Genomic DNA, 15,175 nt, shown 5'->3' on the forward strand with positions numbered 1-15,175 from the left:
TATACTGCTGCTGTTCCTATGAGATCTGGATATATAGTAGTTATAAACCTCCCCTTCAGCTCTATCTGTATATTGCTGCTGCTATCGCTATGGAATAAGGATATATAGTAGTTATACACCTCCCTTCAGCTCTGTCTGTATACTGCTGCTATCTCAATGAGATCAGGATATATAGTAGTTATACACCTAGTGTTGAGCAGCATAGGCCATATTCGAATTTGCGATATTTTGCGAATTTATGGACGAATATTCGTCATATATTTGCTAAATTCGCATATTCGTAATATTCGCATATGAGAAAATTAGCATGAACGAAAATTAGCATAAACGAAAATTCGCATGTGTGAAAATTACCAAAAGCGAAAAATTTGCATAAACGGAAATTTGCATATGCAAATTTTCCCATATGCAAAAATTCGTACGCCAGTCTCACACAGTAGTATTAGAGCCTTCTTTACACCACACAAGCTGGAAGCAGAGAGCGATGATCACTGTGATGTGTACTGTAAAAAAAAAACAATATTCATAATTACGAATATATAGTGCTATATTCACGAATATGCGATATTCGCAAATAATATTCGCATTGCGAATATTCGCGAGCAACACTAGTGTTGACCACCAGACATAGTGGCAGCCGACACGCCCCCTCAAAAAAAGCGCTATGGCAGAGCCAGAGATTGCCAAAGGCAGCGCTGCATCAGTCCCCCAAAAAATTTGAGTTCCTGGATTTAAATATCTATATTCAGGATGGCTGTTTGCATACTGCCACCTATTTTAAGGAGGTGGATGCAAACAGATACCTCGACTTTAACAGTTGCCATCTTAAATAATGGAAGAAGAACATTCCATTCGGTGAAATGAAAAGAATCCGAAGGAATTGTTCTTCCACACAAAAATGGCAGCAACAACTAGATAACCTGGAGGATCGTTTTAAACAAAAAGTGTATCCCAAACCCCTTATACAAGGAGCACGCCAGAGAGTGGACCAATTAGAACAAAGTGCTTGCTTGAAAAATAATAAACAGGGTAATGCAGAGGGGGGTTATAATGATGAATTTGATTCTGGTTTTCTAACTAGGTATTACACTTCAAACACCGATATTTTTTAAATATTTTTTTTATTTCTTTGTATAGGTAATATCACCAGCTCATATTATTGTGCCATGATTACTGGCACCATATGTAGTCCCCTTCTTTAGTTTGTTTTTCCGTGTCCTGTGCAGTATCTCTCCCAGAAGTCCACTTGATGGCCCCCGTGGTGGTCTACACCCCGAAGTCATCAATTTTTACTCTAAGAGAGAGTATGCAGCTGTTTCTGGAGACGGTCAACAATAACCTCTGCATGGTGGAATAATAGGTCACGATGTTTATCAGGATCAGTAGAAGCATCACCCACTCCATGAGTATGATGGGGATTTCACGGATCTCGTCCCAGTCTTCATCATTATAGAATAATTCCTTTAATGTTTCATATCCAAAATAGAAAACTACACAGACAAAAGTCAGGCCACAGCAGGTGCATCTACTATGGTGGATGACTTTGTTTGCTCCTGGTAATTTATACATCTGGATGGACTGCCCAAGGTAGTATAAGGCTTCACATGTAATTGAAATTATCGTGCTGACAAAGTGTATCCTGGGATATTCTTCGGGGGACAATACATGCATGACAGCTGTACCAAAACAGGAGGCCCACACAATGGCCAGCAGGATCCTCTGGATCAGGACCTGATGACCCCTGAACTCTTCAGTATGCATAACCATATACTTATAAATAAGAAAGGTTAGTACCAAAGTGCCAATGGACGTCCCTATGAATCCAATTCTGAATAATATGCTTTCGGGAAAGAAATTCCCCACGTCACTGTGAAGGAAAAGAAACCAATGTTATTATGGATATTTCCTCACTCCCAACCCATGAAATAAGAATCATGTGCTTGTTTATCTTACCTGATGCTCATCAGTGGCGAGGCGGCATGGCCGAGGACGACCGTCATGATGTAGCTGGTGGCAAGCCAGGCCGCACACCAAAACGCCAACAGGAGGGGGACGAACCCCAGTCCTTTTAGCTCCATTTCAGACAAGTAGAAAAAGAAGACGCTAATCTCACTATTCTCACTAATCTCACTGGAACAGACTGAAGGCTCGGGCGGCTGTCAGTGGGATGTCAAGACTCCAGCTGTCTATGACATCACATGTGACATGTCAGAATGACTGCTTGTTTCTTGGAACTGCGATGATTTAGTATCTGCTATAGACAGAACCTGATGTTTTTACTATGGACTTTACAGACCCCAGAACCCAAGTAATTAGTGCAGGGGCTCCATTTTGATCATCTCATATTTCACATTATTTGAGTTCCAGGGCTCAGATACATTTGCACCCTCTATAGCAGTGGTCTTCAAGCTGTGAACCCCCAACCGCTGCAGAACCATAACTGCCAGCATGCCCAGACAGCAACTTCGCATAAGGAAATAGTCTAATTAAACTTTTCTTATATATAGAATCCCTGAAATCTCCAATCTTTCCTTTTATTGGTTTATGATCTGTGTTACTTATTTGTAAAAAACAATGTTTCTGATTGTCTGCCACCCCATACTTATGGGCTATCTCTTCAAACGACTTTATTTGACCTAAAGCGTATAATTGATTTACATAAATAAGCCCCTTTTCATCCAAAAGAGTGAATCTTTAATTTTAAGGAATTCTTTAAGTGCTTTATTCGACCATAATGAAGTAAAGTCAAAACTCCATGTGATTTGAAACATTTTTTAAGTTCCTCCCATACTTTATTATCTAGATATGCATGGGTGTAGTGAGTATCCCAGCTTCCAAAATCTCAAAAATATCCTTATAACGACCCATTAGGGTATGTTCACACTACAGTGTGTGAAATGATGTGAATTCAGCGAGCGGAGATTCAGACTGGCAGATGGAGGCGGCGGTAGGACCGGGCGGCACTGAGCCGTCACCATTGACAGCTATGCAGTGCTCGCGGACTTCCGTGCAAAGAATGAACATGTTCTTTCTTTGCGAGGAACAATTTCAGCGGCGGAGTTGTCCGCCGCTGAAATTCCGCAGTGTGAACGGGTCTCGCGGGGACCCATTCACACTAATGTTACGTTCACACCGCGGAATTCGGCTCGCGGAATTCCGCCCCTGGAATTCCGCGGGAATTCCTTAGTGTGAACATACCCTTAGAGAGAAAAAATAGGACTACATTTTCCCTCCTTCTCATAATAGTCTGCAATTTTAGTGCTAAAAAGTACCTAAAAAAAAAAAAAGTGCCCAACCCCCATCGTGCTCAGCTAACGTTAAAGAAACATATTTCATTATCGTGCTTTCCTGTCCCAAAGTAGTGAATTTAATCAAGAAATAAGAGCTTGGAACCATTTTTCTGATATCCATACAGTATAGAAACATAGAATGTGTCGGACGATAAGAACCATTTGGCCCATCTAATCTGCCCAATAATCTGAATCCTATCAATAGTCCCTGGCCCTATCTTATATGAAGGATAGCCTTATGCCTATCCCATGCATGTTTAAACTCCTTCACTGTATTGGCAGCGACTAGTGTTGCTCGCGAATATTCGCAATTCGAATTTTAATCGCGAATATAGCATATTTGCAAATTCGCGAATATTGCGAATATAGCACTATATATTCATAATTTTGAATATTCGCTTATTTTTTTTTCATATTTGCGAATATTGAGCCCTCCCTTCATTAACGGTATAGAGAACTGTGACTAGTGCATCAACTCTGTGATTTTTTTGACCATTAACCCCTTCCCGCAGAATGGCATATATAAACGCCGGGTTGTGCAGTGCGTTCGCGCATCCCGGCGTTTATAAATGACATGCAGTTAACCCGGCGATGCGCAGCATCGCACGGGTTAACTGGCAGAAGTCCCGCTGTTTCCAGCAGGGGACAACTTCTGCTTCACCCCCCAGGACCATCAATTGATGGTCCTGGTCAGCGATCACTGTGATTGGTCCCTGTGGACCAATCACAGTGATCTGGGGTGAAAGTTCAGATCCCCCGCACTGCCCGCCCCTGGAAGTCGGGCAGAACGGGGGACGAAGACTGCAGGGGCTCGCGGGGACCTGCGACATTCGGGGGGAACACGTGGGGACCGGCGGACTTACCTGATCCAGCGGCGGGACCGAGGAGCAGCGCGGGACCGGCCACGTGGACGAGCAGCGACGGGTAAGTATGTGGTCCTCAGAGGCAGCAGTGAAGATCTTCACTGCTGCTTCTAGGAGTCTGAAAACTACAACTCCCAGCATGCCTAGACAGCCTTTGGCTGTCTGGGCATGCTGGGAGTTGTAGTTTTGCAACATCTGGAGGGCCTCAGTTTGGAGACCATTGTATAATGGTCTCCAATCTGTGCTCTTCCAGCTGTTGCAAAACTACAACTCCCAGCATGCACTGACTGTCCAGGCATGCTGGGAGTTTTAGTTCAGCAACATCTGGCCCTTCAGATGTTGCCGTACTACAACTCCCAGCATGCCCTTCAGCTGTCTGGGCATGCTGGGAGTTGTAGTTTTGCAACAGCTGGAGACACACTGGTTGGGAAACATTGTTTCTAACTCAGTGTTTCCTAACCTGTGTGCCTCCAGCTGTTGCAAAACTATAACTCCCAGCATGCACTAAAAGACCATGCATGCTGGGAGTTGTAGTTTTGCAACATCTGGAGGGCCCCAGTTTGGAGACCATTGTATAATGGTCTCCAATCTGTGCTCTTCCAGCTGTTGGAAAACTACAACTCCCAGTATGCACTGACTGTCCAGGCATGCTGGGAGTTTTAGTTCAGCAACATCTGGCCCTTCAGATGTTGCCGTACTACAACTCCCAGCATGCCCTTCAGCTGTCTGGGCATGCTGGGAGTTGTAGTTTTGCAACAACTGGAGACACACTGGTTGGGAAACATTGTCTGTTTCTAACTCAGTGTTTCCTAACCTGTGTGCCTCCAGCTGTTGCAAAACTATGACTCCCAGCATGCACTAACAGACCATGCATGCTGGGAGTTGTGGTTTTGCAACAGCTGATGCAAGCCCCCCCACCCCCGTGAATGTACAGGGTACATTCACATGGGCGAGGCTTTTACAGTGGGTTTCTCGCATCTTGAGATGCAGCAAATTTTGCGCTGGGAAACTCGCTGTAACCCCCCGCCCATGTGACTGTACCCTAAAAACACTACACTACACGAACACAAAATAAAATAAAAAGTTAAAAACACTACATATACACATACCCTTACACAGCCCCCCTCCCCCAATAAGAACGTCCGGTACACCACTGTTTCCAAAGCAGAGCCTCCAGCTGTTGAAAAACAACAACTCCCAGTATTGTCGGACAGCCGTTGACTGTCCAGGCATGCTGGGAGTTTTGCAACAGCTGGAGGCACCCTGTTTGGGAATCACTGGCGTAGAATACCCCTATGTCCACCCCTATGCAAATCCCTAATTTAGGCCTCAAATGCACATGGCGCTCTCACTTTGGAGCCCTGTCGTATTTCAGGGCAACAGTTTAGGGCGACATATGGGGTATCGCCGTACTCGGGAGAAATTGCGTTACAAGGTTTGGGGGGCTTTTTCTTCTTTAACCCTTCATGAAAAGGAAATGTTGGGGTCTACACCAGAAGGTTAGTGTAAAATTTTTTTATTTTTTACACTAACATGCTGATGTTGCCCTATACTTTACATTTTCACAAGAGGTAAAAGGGAAAAAAGCCCCCCAAAATTTGTAACACAATTTCTCCCGACTACAGAGATACCCCATATGTGAGGGCAAAGTGCTCTGGGGGCGCACAACAAGGCCCAGAAGGGAGAGCGCACCATGTACATTTGAGGTGATTTGCACAGGGGTGGCTGATTGTTACAGCGGTTTTGACAAACGCAAAAAAAACAAAACCCCACATGTGACCCCATTTCGGAAACGACACCCCTCACGGAATGTAATGAGGGGTGCAGTGAGAATTTACCCCCCACAGGTGTCTGACGGATCTTTGGAACAGTGGTCCATGAAAATGAAAACTTGTACAGCCCACTGTTCCAAAGATCTGTCAGTCACCAGTGGGGGGCAAATGCTCACTGTACCCCTTGTTACGTTCCTCAAGGGGTCTAGTTTCCAAAATGGTATGCCATGTGTGTTTTTTTTTGCTGTTCTGGCACCTTAGGGGCTTCCTAAATGCGACATGCTCCCCGAGCAAAATTTGCTCTCAAAAAGCCAAATATGACTCCTTCTCTTCTGAGCATTGTAGTTCGCCCATAGTGCACTTCAGGTCAACTTATGGGGTACCTCCATACTCAGAAGAGATGGGGTTACAAATTTTGGGGAGTATTTTCTGCTATTAACCCTTGCAAAAAGGTGAAATTAGGGGGGAAACACACATTTTAGTGGAATTTTTTTTTTTTTTTTTTACATATGCAAAAGTCATGAAACACCTGTGGGGTAATAAGGCTCACTTTATTCCTTATTACATTCCTAAAGGGGTCTAGTTTCCCAAATGGTATGCCATGTGGGTATTTTTTGCTGTTCTGGCACCATAGGGGCTTCCTAAATGCGACATGCCCCCCGAGCAAAATTTGCTCTCAAAAAGCCAAATATGACTCCTCTTCTGAGCATTGTAGTTCACCCATAGTGCACTTCAGGTCAACTTATGGGGTACCTCCATACTCAAGAGAAGGGGTTACAAATATTGGGGGGTATTTCCTGCTATTAACCCTTGGAAAAATGTGAAATTTGGGGGGAAACACATTTTAGTGAAAAAAAAAAATTTTTTTTTTTACATATGCAAAAGTCGTGAAACACCTGTGGGGTATTAAGGCTCACTTTATTCCTTGTTACGTACCTCAAGGGGTCTAGTTTCCAAAATGGTATGCCATGTGAGGGTTTTTTGCTGTTCTGGCACCATAAGGGCTTCCTAAATGCAACATGCCCCCAAAAACCATTTCAGAAAAACGTACTCTCCAAAATCCCCTTATCGCTCTTTCCCTTCTGAGCCCTCTACTGCGCCCACCGAACACTTTACATAGACATATGAGGTATGTGCTTACTCAAGAGAAATTGGGCTACAAATATAAGTATACATTTTCTCCTTTTACCCCTTGTAAAAATTTAAAAATTGGGTCTACAAGAACATGCGAGTGTAAAAAATGAAGATTGTGAATTTTCTCCTTCACTTTGCTTCTATTCCTGTGAAACACCTAAAGGGTTAAAATGATGACTGAATGTCATTTTGAATACTTTGGGGGGTGCAGTTTTTATAATGGGGTCTTTTGTGGGGTATTTCTAATAAGAAGACCCTTCAAATCCACTTCAAACCTGAACTGGTCCCTGAAAAATAGTGAGTTTGAAAATTTTGTGAAAAATTGGAAAATTGCTGCTGAACTTTGAATCCCTCTGGTGTCTTCCAAAAGTAAAAACTCGTCACTTTTATGATGCAGACATAAAGTAGACATATTGTATATGTGAATAAAATTTTTTTTTATTTGTAATATACATTTTCCTTACAAGCAGAGAGCTTCAAAGTTAGAAAAATGCAAAATTTTCAAATTTTTCATCAAATTTTAGGATTTTTCACAAGGAAAGGATGCAAGTTACCACAAAAATTTACCACCATGTTAAAGTAGAATATGTCACGAAAAAACAATCTCGGAATCAGAATGATAACTAAAAGCATTCCAGAGTTATTAATGTTTAAAGTGACAGTGGTCAGATGTGCAAAAAACGCTCTGGTCCTTAAGGCCAAAATGGGCTTGGTCCTGAAGGGGTTAAAACCAATAGGCTAATTGTGGTCTAGGGGATATCACTGCATGTAAAATAAGCAGGACCATCTCGGCAGCACAGTGGGATGGGAGACCGTCACCGGTTCGAGTCCCAGGGTGGACAGAGTGTTACAGTGTTGTGGTTAAACTTTACTTTCCTGGAAAAGCTGTTGAGTTGCCAATAGCAACCAATCAAATAGCTTCCTTCATTTTTCAGAGGCTTTTTCCAAAATGAAAGAAGCGATCTGATTGGTTGCTATGGGCAACTCAGAATCTTTTCCTCTGGACAGGTTTTGATAAATCTCCCTCTATGGGGGAGATTCATCAAGACCAGTGTAGAGGAAGAGTTGTGCAGTTGCCCATAGCAACCAATCAGATTGCCTCTTTCATTTTTCACAATGCCTCTGCAAAATGAAAGAAGCGATCTGATTGGTTGCTATGGGCAACTCGGCAGATTTTCCTGGAAAAGTTTCTGAGTTGCCCATAGCAACCAATCAGATTGCTTCCTCCATTTTTCAGAGGCCTTTTCAAAAATGAAGGAAGTAATCTGATTGGTTGCTATGGGCAACTGCACAACTCTTCCTCTACACTGGTTTTGATGAATCTCCCTCATAGAGGGAGATTTATCAAAACCTGTCCAGAGGAAAAGATTCTGAGTTGCCCATAGCAACCAATCAGATTACTTCCTTCATTTTTCAGAGGCTTTTTAAAAAATGAAAGAAGCGATCTGATTGGTTGCTATGGGCAACTCAGCAGCTTTTCCACATAGACCACAATGGGCCTACTGGTTTCAATGTGCAAAAAATCACAGAGTTAATGCACTAGACACAGTTCTCTATACCATTAAAGGGGTACTCCGGTGAAAACATTTTTTCTTTTAAATCAACTGGCTCCGGAAAGTTAAACAGATTTGTAAATGACTTCTATTAAAAAATCTTAATCCTTCCTGTACTTATTAGATGCTGAATACTACAGAGGAAATTATTTTCTTTTTGGAATGCTCTCTGATGACATCACGAGCACAGTGCTCTCTGCTGACGTTATTATAATAATAATAATAATAATAATAATAATAAGTCTTTATTTATTTATTGTTGTCCTTAGTGGGATTTGAACCCTCTCCAGCTCCACTATATCTTTCTTGTACACTGGTGCCCAGTACTGTACACAGTATTCTATTTGAGGTCTGACTATGCATCTATGCCCCTATTGATGCTCCCCATGATTTTATTAGCCTTGGCAGCAGCTGCCCGACACTGGTCACTACAGCTAAATTTACTGTTAACTAAGACTCCTAAGTCTTTTTCCATGTCAGTCGTCCCAAGTGTTCTCCCATTTAATACATAATCCCAGCTCGGATTTTTCTTCCCCATGTGCACTACCTTACATTTATCAGTGTTGAACCTCATCTGCCACTTCCCAGCCCAAACCTCCATCTGCAAAGATTGCTACTTTACTATTCAACCCCTCTGCAAGGTCATTCATGAATATATTAAATAGGACAGGACCCAAGACGGACCCCTGTGGTACCCCACTAGTAACAGTCACCCAATCAGAATAAGTACTATGAATAACCACCCTCTGTTTCCTATCACTGAGTCAGTTACTTACCCACTTGCACACATTCTCCCCCAGCCCAAACCTTCTCATTTTATGCACCAACCTTTTATGTGGAACCGTATCAAATGCTTTGGAAAAATCCAGATATACGACATCCAGCGATTGCCCCTAGTCCAGTCTGGTGCTCACCTCCTCATAAAAGCTGATCAGGTTAGTTTGACAGAACCGATCCCTCATAAATCCATGCTGATACGGGGTCATACATTTATTTTTATCAAGATATTCCAAAATAGCATCTCTTAGGAAACCCTCAAACAATTTACATACAACCGAGGTTAAACTAGCAGGTCTATAATTCCCGGGGTCACCTTTTGACCCCTTCTTAAATATTGGCACCACATTTGCCATGTGCCAGTTCTGGGGAACAGTCCCTGTCACTATAGAGTCCCTGAATATTAAAAATAGGGGTCTGTCTATTACATTACTTAATTCCTTTAGAACATGGGGGTGAATGCCATCTGGACCTGGTGATTTGTCCATTTTGATATTTTTTAGGTGGCACTGTACTTCTTCCTGGGTTAGACAGGTGACCTGTACTGGGGAGTTTACCTTATCACACTGTATTTCACCTGGCATTTCATTTTCCTCGGTGAATACAGTGGAGAAGAATTTGTTTAGTATATTTGCTTTTTCCTGATCCCCGTTTATAATTTCTTCCTCATCATTTTTTAAAGGGCCAACACTTTCATTTTTGACCTTTTAGCTATTTATATAATTAAAGAACAGTTTGGGGTTAGTTATACTCTCTTTGGCAACGAGTCTTTCTCTATTTTTGCGGCTTTTATCTGTTTTTTACATATTTCAAATTTTTCTCTATAGCTTTTTAATGCTTCTTCACTGCCGTCCTGTTTTAGTAGTTTAAATGCTTTATTTTTGTCATTTATTGCCCCTTAACATTTTTATTCATCCATATTGGTTTTCTTTTATTTCTGACCCTTTTATTCCCATAAAGTATATATATATCTTACAGTGAAAATTTAAGATATTTTTAAAAGTCTCCCATTTAGTGTCAGTATTGTTCTTTTTGAGGACATTATCCCATTTTATATTGTTAAGGGGTTTTCTGAGTTGATCGAACTTTGCCTTCCGAAAGTTCATTGTTTTTGTGGCCCCTCGAGAGATTCCCTTATTGAAGAACAAGTTATAATGTATTAAATTATGATCACTATTTCCTAGGTGTCCATCTACTTGCACATTCATTACTCTGTCAGGTACGTTGGTAAATATTAAGTCTAGTAGGGAGCCTCCTCTGGTCAGGCCCTGCACCATTTGGGACAGATAATTGTCTTTAGCTATAGTCAGAAACCTGTTTCCTTAAAAGTCAAAGTCGGACCAGTTCTCCATGAACCCAAACCCCTCCTTCCTACACCAGCTTCTGAGCCACTTGTTTACCTCCCTGATCTCCCGCTGCCTCTCTGGTGTGGCTCGTGGTACAGGTAATATTTCAGAAAATACTACCTTGGAGGTCCTTGCCTTAAGCTTGCAGCCTAAGTCCCTGAAATCATTTTTAAGGACACTCCATCTACCTCTTTGTCATTGGTGCCAATATGTACCATGACTGTCTCCAGCCCCACCCAGCAACCTGTCAACCCGATCCGCGATGTGCCGAATTCGAGCGCCAGGAAGACAACACACTGTTCGGTGATCCCGGTCTTTGTGACATCGCCCTGTCTGTCCCCCTAATAATTGAGTCCCCCACTACCAGTACCTGTCCGGCCTGCCCTGCTCTCCTCCCTCCCTCCCTCCTTACTGGAGCAGACACCCCCCTGGCGGTCAGAGGCAGAGTCCTGCTGCAGTACCGCTAGCTCTGAAATGACATCCCCCTCATCTGCCAACCGGGCAAACTTGTTGGGGTGTGCCAGTTCAGGACTAGCCTCCCTGACACTTTTCCCTCTACCCTGTTTTCTAACTGTAACCCAGCTAACTGCCTGACTGTCCTGCACATCCGTCCCACTATCCTCCCCCACCTCTACAACAGAGAGTACTTGCTCACTGAGCAGGAGACTCCTCTCCGGGTTGTCAATGCATCTCAGTGTTGCCAGTTGCTCCTCTAGATCCAGGATCTGGGCTTCCAAATGAGCAACTCGCACGCATCTCGCACAACAATATGCACCCTCAAACTGTTGTTCAAGGATTGCATACATTGTGCAAGATGCACACTGGACTGCCTTTTCCAACATGGAGGTCATACTAGATTTGGGGATTGCAAAAATTAACAGAAAAGAAAAAAAAAAAATCAAATTTTTCAATTTAAACTTCCTGAATTTAAAGTCCCTTCATTTTAAGTCCCCTCACTTTTATACTCACTCACTTGTATGCTTCACACTCTTGTATACAGACAAATAATCGTTAGCTCAACATAGTGTATTTGCTTTATATTTATCACAACCACAACCACCTCTCTTCCACTGCCTGGAAGTAAATTCACTTTAGTGAAAAATTATTTTTTTTTCATTTACACTTCCGAATTTAACGAAAAGTCGTCAAAGACCTGTGGGGTGTTAAGGCTCACTGAACCCCTTGGTACGTGCCTTGAGGGGTGTAGTTTCCAAAATGGTATGCCATGTGGGGGTTTTCTGCTGTTCTGGCACCATTTCAGCAAAAACCATTTCAGCAAAAATTCACTCTCCAAAATCCCATTGTTGCTCCTTCCCTTCTGAGCCCTCTACTGCACCCGCCGAACACTTGACATACACATATGAGGTATTTCCTTACCACAGAGAAATTGGGTTACACATTTTGGGGGGCTTTTTCTCCTATTACCACTTGTAAAAATTCAAAAACTGGGTCTAAAGAACATGCGAGTAAAAAAATGGAGATTTTGAATTTCCTCCTTCACTTTGCTGCTATTCCTGTGAAACACCTAAAGGGTTAACACACTTACACAAATGTTCTTTTGGATACTTTGAGGGGTGCAGTTTTTATAATGGGGTCATTTGTGGGGTTTTTCTAATATGAAGGACCTTCAAATCCACTTCAAAACTGAACTGGTCCCTGAAAAATTCCAATTTAGAAAATGTTGTGAAAAATTGGAAAATTGCTGCTGAACTTTGAAGCCCTCTGATGTCTTCCAAAAGTAAAAACCTTTCAACTTCATGATGAAAATATAAAGTAGACGTATGGTATAAGTGAATCAATATAAAATTTATTTGGAATGTCTGTTTTTGTTACAAGCAGAGAGCTTCAAAGTTAGAAAAATGCTAAATTTTCTATTTTTTCATCAAATGTTGGAATTTTTCACCAAGAAATGATGCAAGTATCGACAAAAATTTACCACTAACATGAAGTAGAATATGTCATGAAAAAACAATCTCAGAATCAGAATGAAAAGTAAAAGCATCCCAGAGTTATTAATGCTTAAAGTGACAGTGGTCAGATGTGCAAAAAAATGGCTGGGTCCTTAAGGTGAAAATGGGCTGGTTCCTTAAGGGGTTAAACGCCACTGGCATTTGACAGATCTTTGGAACAGTGGGCTGTGCAGACGAAAAATTTTCATTTTTCATTTTGACAGACCACTGCTCAAAAAAATCCACCAGACACCTGTGAGATGTAAATGCTCACTGCACTTCTTATTAGGGGTGTAGTTTCCAAAATGGGGTCACATGTGGGGGGGGGGGGGTGTCACTGTTCCGGCACCATGGAGGCCTAAACGCACATGGCCTTCAATTTCAGCCAGATTCTCTCTCCAAAAGCCCAATGGTGCTCATTCTCTTCTGAGCCCTGTAGTTCACCCGCAGAGCACTTTACATCCACATATGAGGTATTTTCTGACTCAGAAGAAATGGGGTTACAAATTTTGCGGGGCTTTTTCTCCTATTACCCCTTGTGAAAATGATAAAATTGGGGTAACAACAGCTCTTTAGGGAAAAAAAATATACATTTTTTTATTTTCACCTCCAACTTTAATTAAAATTTGTCAAACACCTGTGGGATGTTAAGGCTCATGCTGGTGTAGACCCCAAATTTACCTTTTCTTAAGGGGTAAAAGAAGAGAAAAAAAATTTGTAACCCAAAACTGTTGCCTTGAAATATGAGAGGGCTCCAAAGTGAAAGAGCACCATGTGCATTTGAGGCCTAAATTAGGGATTTGCATCCACCACCAAATTACCCTATGATAGTGCTTCCCAAATAGGGTGTCTCCAGCTGCAGCAAAACTCCCAGCATGCCAGGACAGTCAATGGCTATGCCGATGTGCTGGCCCCTGTATCACCCATCATTACGCACAAAGTAAGTTTGCTGACAGCAGGGTGCCGCAACCGAGATCACGGGGGTCCTTTGGAGGGGGATAAGATGTCTTGGTGCATAGTACCCCTTTAAGAGGGAAAAACATGATATATATTTAACCCCAACCCAAATGTACCTTATTTTTATTTTCTACCTAAGGTACATAAAGACCGAAAAAAAAAACACCTGGTCGTCCGATAGTTGCCAGATGTTTATCTAAATATATAGACCATCAGTTACAGAAATGTGTGGTGTCTTTACCAGCATACCTCAGAGATAAAAGGGCATTTATTAACCCTATTGAAAGCTATCATACGGGAAGAGGACTATATGTGGGCAACACTAGATGTTGCTTCATTATATAGTAACATCCCACATGACGGAGGAGTGGAAGCTGTGTGATCTTTTTTAGTGGATGATCCCTTGATGCCCATACATCAGAGGAACTTCATTTTGGAGGCCATTAAAGGGGTAGTCCAGTGTCGAAAAACATCCCCTATCCCAAGGATAGGGAATAAGTTTCAGATTGCGGGGGGTCCGACCGCTGGGAGGCCCTGTGATCTCCTGTACGAGGCCCTGGCTCGCTGGCCAGATAGCACGTGTTGACCAGTGTTGAGCAGCATAGGCCATATTCGAATTTGCGATATTTCGCGAATATATGGATGAATATTCGTCATATATTCGCTAAATTCGCATATTCGTAATATTCGCGTTATATTTTTGCATACGCGAAAATTAGCATAAAGAAAATTTGCATGTGCGAAAATTACCATATGCAAAAAATTGCATACGCAAAAATTTGCATATGCAAATTGTCCCATATGAGAAAATTCGTACGCCAGTCTCACACAGTAGTATTAGAGCCTTCTTTACACCACACAAGCTGGAAGCAGAAAGGGATGATCACTGTGATGTGTACTGTGAAAAAAAAAAAAAATATTCATAATTACAAATATATAGTGCTATATTGACGAATATGCGATATTCGCAAATAATATTCGCATTGCGAATATTCGCGGGCAACACTAGTGTTGACCACCAGACATAGGGGCAGCCAGTACACGCCCCCTCAAAAAAAGCGCTATGGCAGAGCCAGAGATTGCCAAAGGCAGCGCTGCATCAGTCCCCCAAAAAATTTGAGTTCCTGGATTTAAATATCTATATTCAGGATGGCTGTTTGCATACTGCCACCTATTTTAAGGAGGTGGATGCAAACAGATACCTCAACTTTAACAGTTGCCATCTTAAATAATGGAAGAAGAACATTCCATTCGGTCAAATGAAAAGAATCCGAAGGAATTGTTCTTCCACACAAAAATGGCAGCAACAACTAGATAACCTGGAGGATCGTTTTAAACAAAAAGGGTATCCCAAACCCCTTATACAAGGAGCACGCCAGAGAGTGGACGAATTAGAACAAAGTGCTTGCTTGAAAAATAATAAACAGGGTAATGCAGAGGGTGGTTATAATGATGAATTTGATTCTGTTTTTCTAACTAGGTATTACACTTCAAACACCGATATTTTTTTTAATTTTTTTTATTTTTTTGTATA

At 42.0% G+C, this 15,175-nt stretch overlaps 1 protein-coding gene across 1 annotated transcript; it reads right to left on the reverse strand.

The window, feature by feature from the left end:
- Window positions 1-1,164: 1,164 nt before the first annotated feature.
- On the reverse strand, window positions 1,165-2,733 carry LOC130291378 (uncharacterized). The gene is made up of 2 exons (XM_056540073.1): window positions 1,954-2,733; window positions 1,165-1,867 (listed from the first exon to the last, which is right to left on the reverse strand). Exons 1-2 carry the CDS (start codon window positions 2,076-2,078, stop codon window positions 1,267-1,269), a joined length of 726 nt encoding a protein of 241 aa, XP_056396048.1. The 5' UTR covers window positions 2,079-2,733; the 3' UTR covers window positions 1,165-1,266.
- Window positions 2,734-15,175: the final 12,442 nt, after the last annotated feature.

This window comes from Hyla sarda, chromosome 9 (assembly GCF_029499605.1).
Source record: "Hyla sarda isolate aHylSar1 chromosome 9, aHylSar1.hap1, whole genome shotgun sequence".
Classification (NCBI taxonomy): domain Eukaryota; kingdom Metazoa; phylum Chordata; class Amphibia; order Anura; family Hylidae; genus Hyla; species Hyla sarda.

What these genes read in the sequence shown, in the direction of transcription:
- LOC130291378 (XM_056540073.1), bottom strand. Translation starts at nt 2,078, where the DNA reads ATGGAGCTAAAAGGACTGGGGTTCGTCCCCCTCCTGTTGGCGTTTTGG. An exon ending in TCGCCACTGATGAGCATCAG is followed by an intron (nt 1,868 to 1,953) that starts GTAAGATAAACA and finishes TTTCCTTCACAG; the next exon opens with TGACGTGGGGAATTTCTTTC.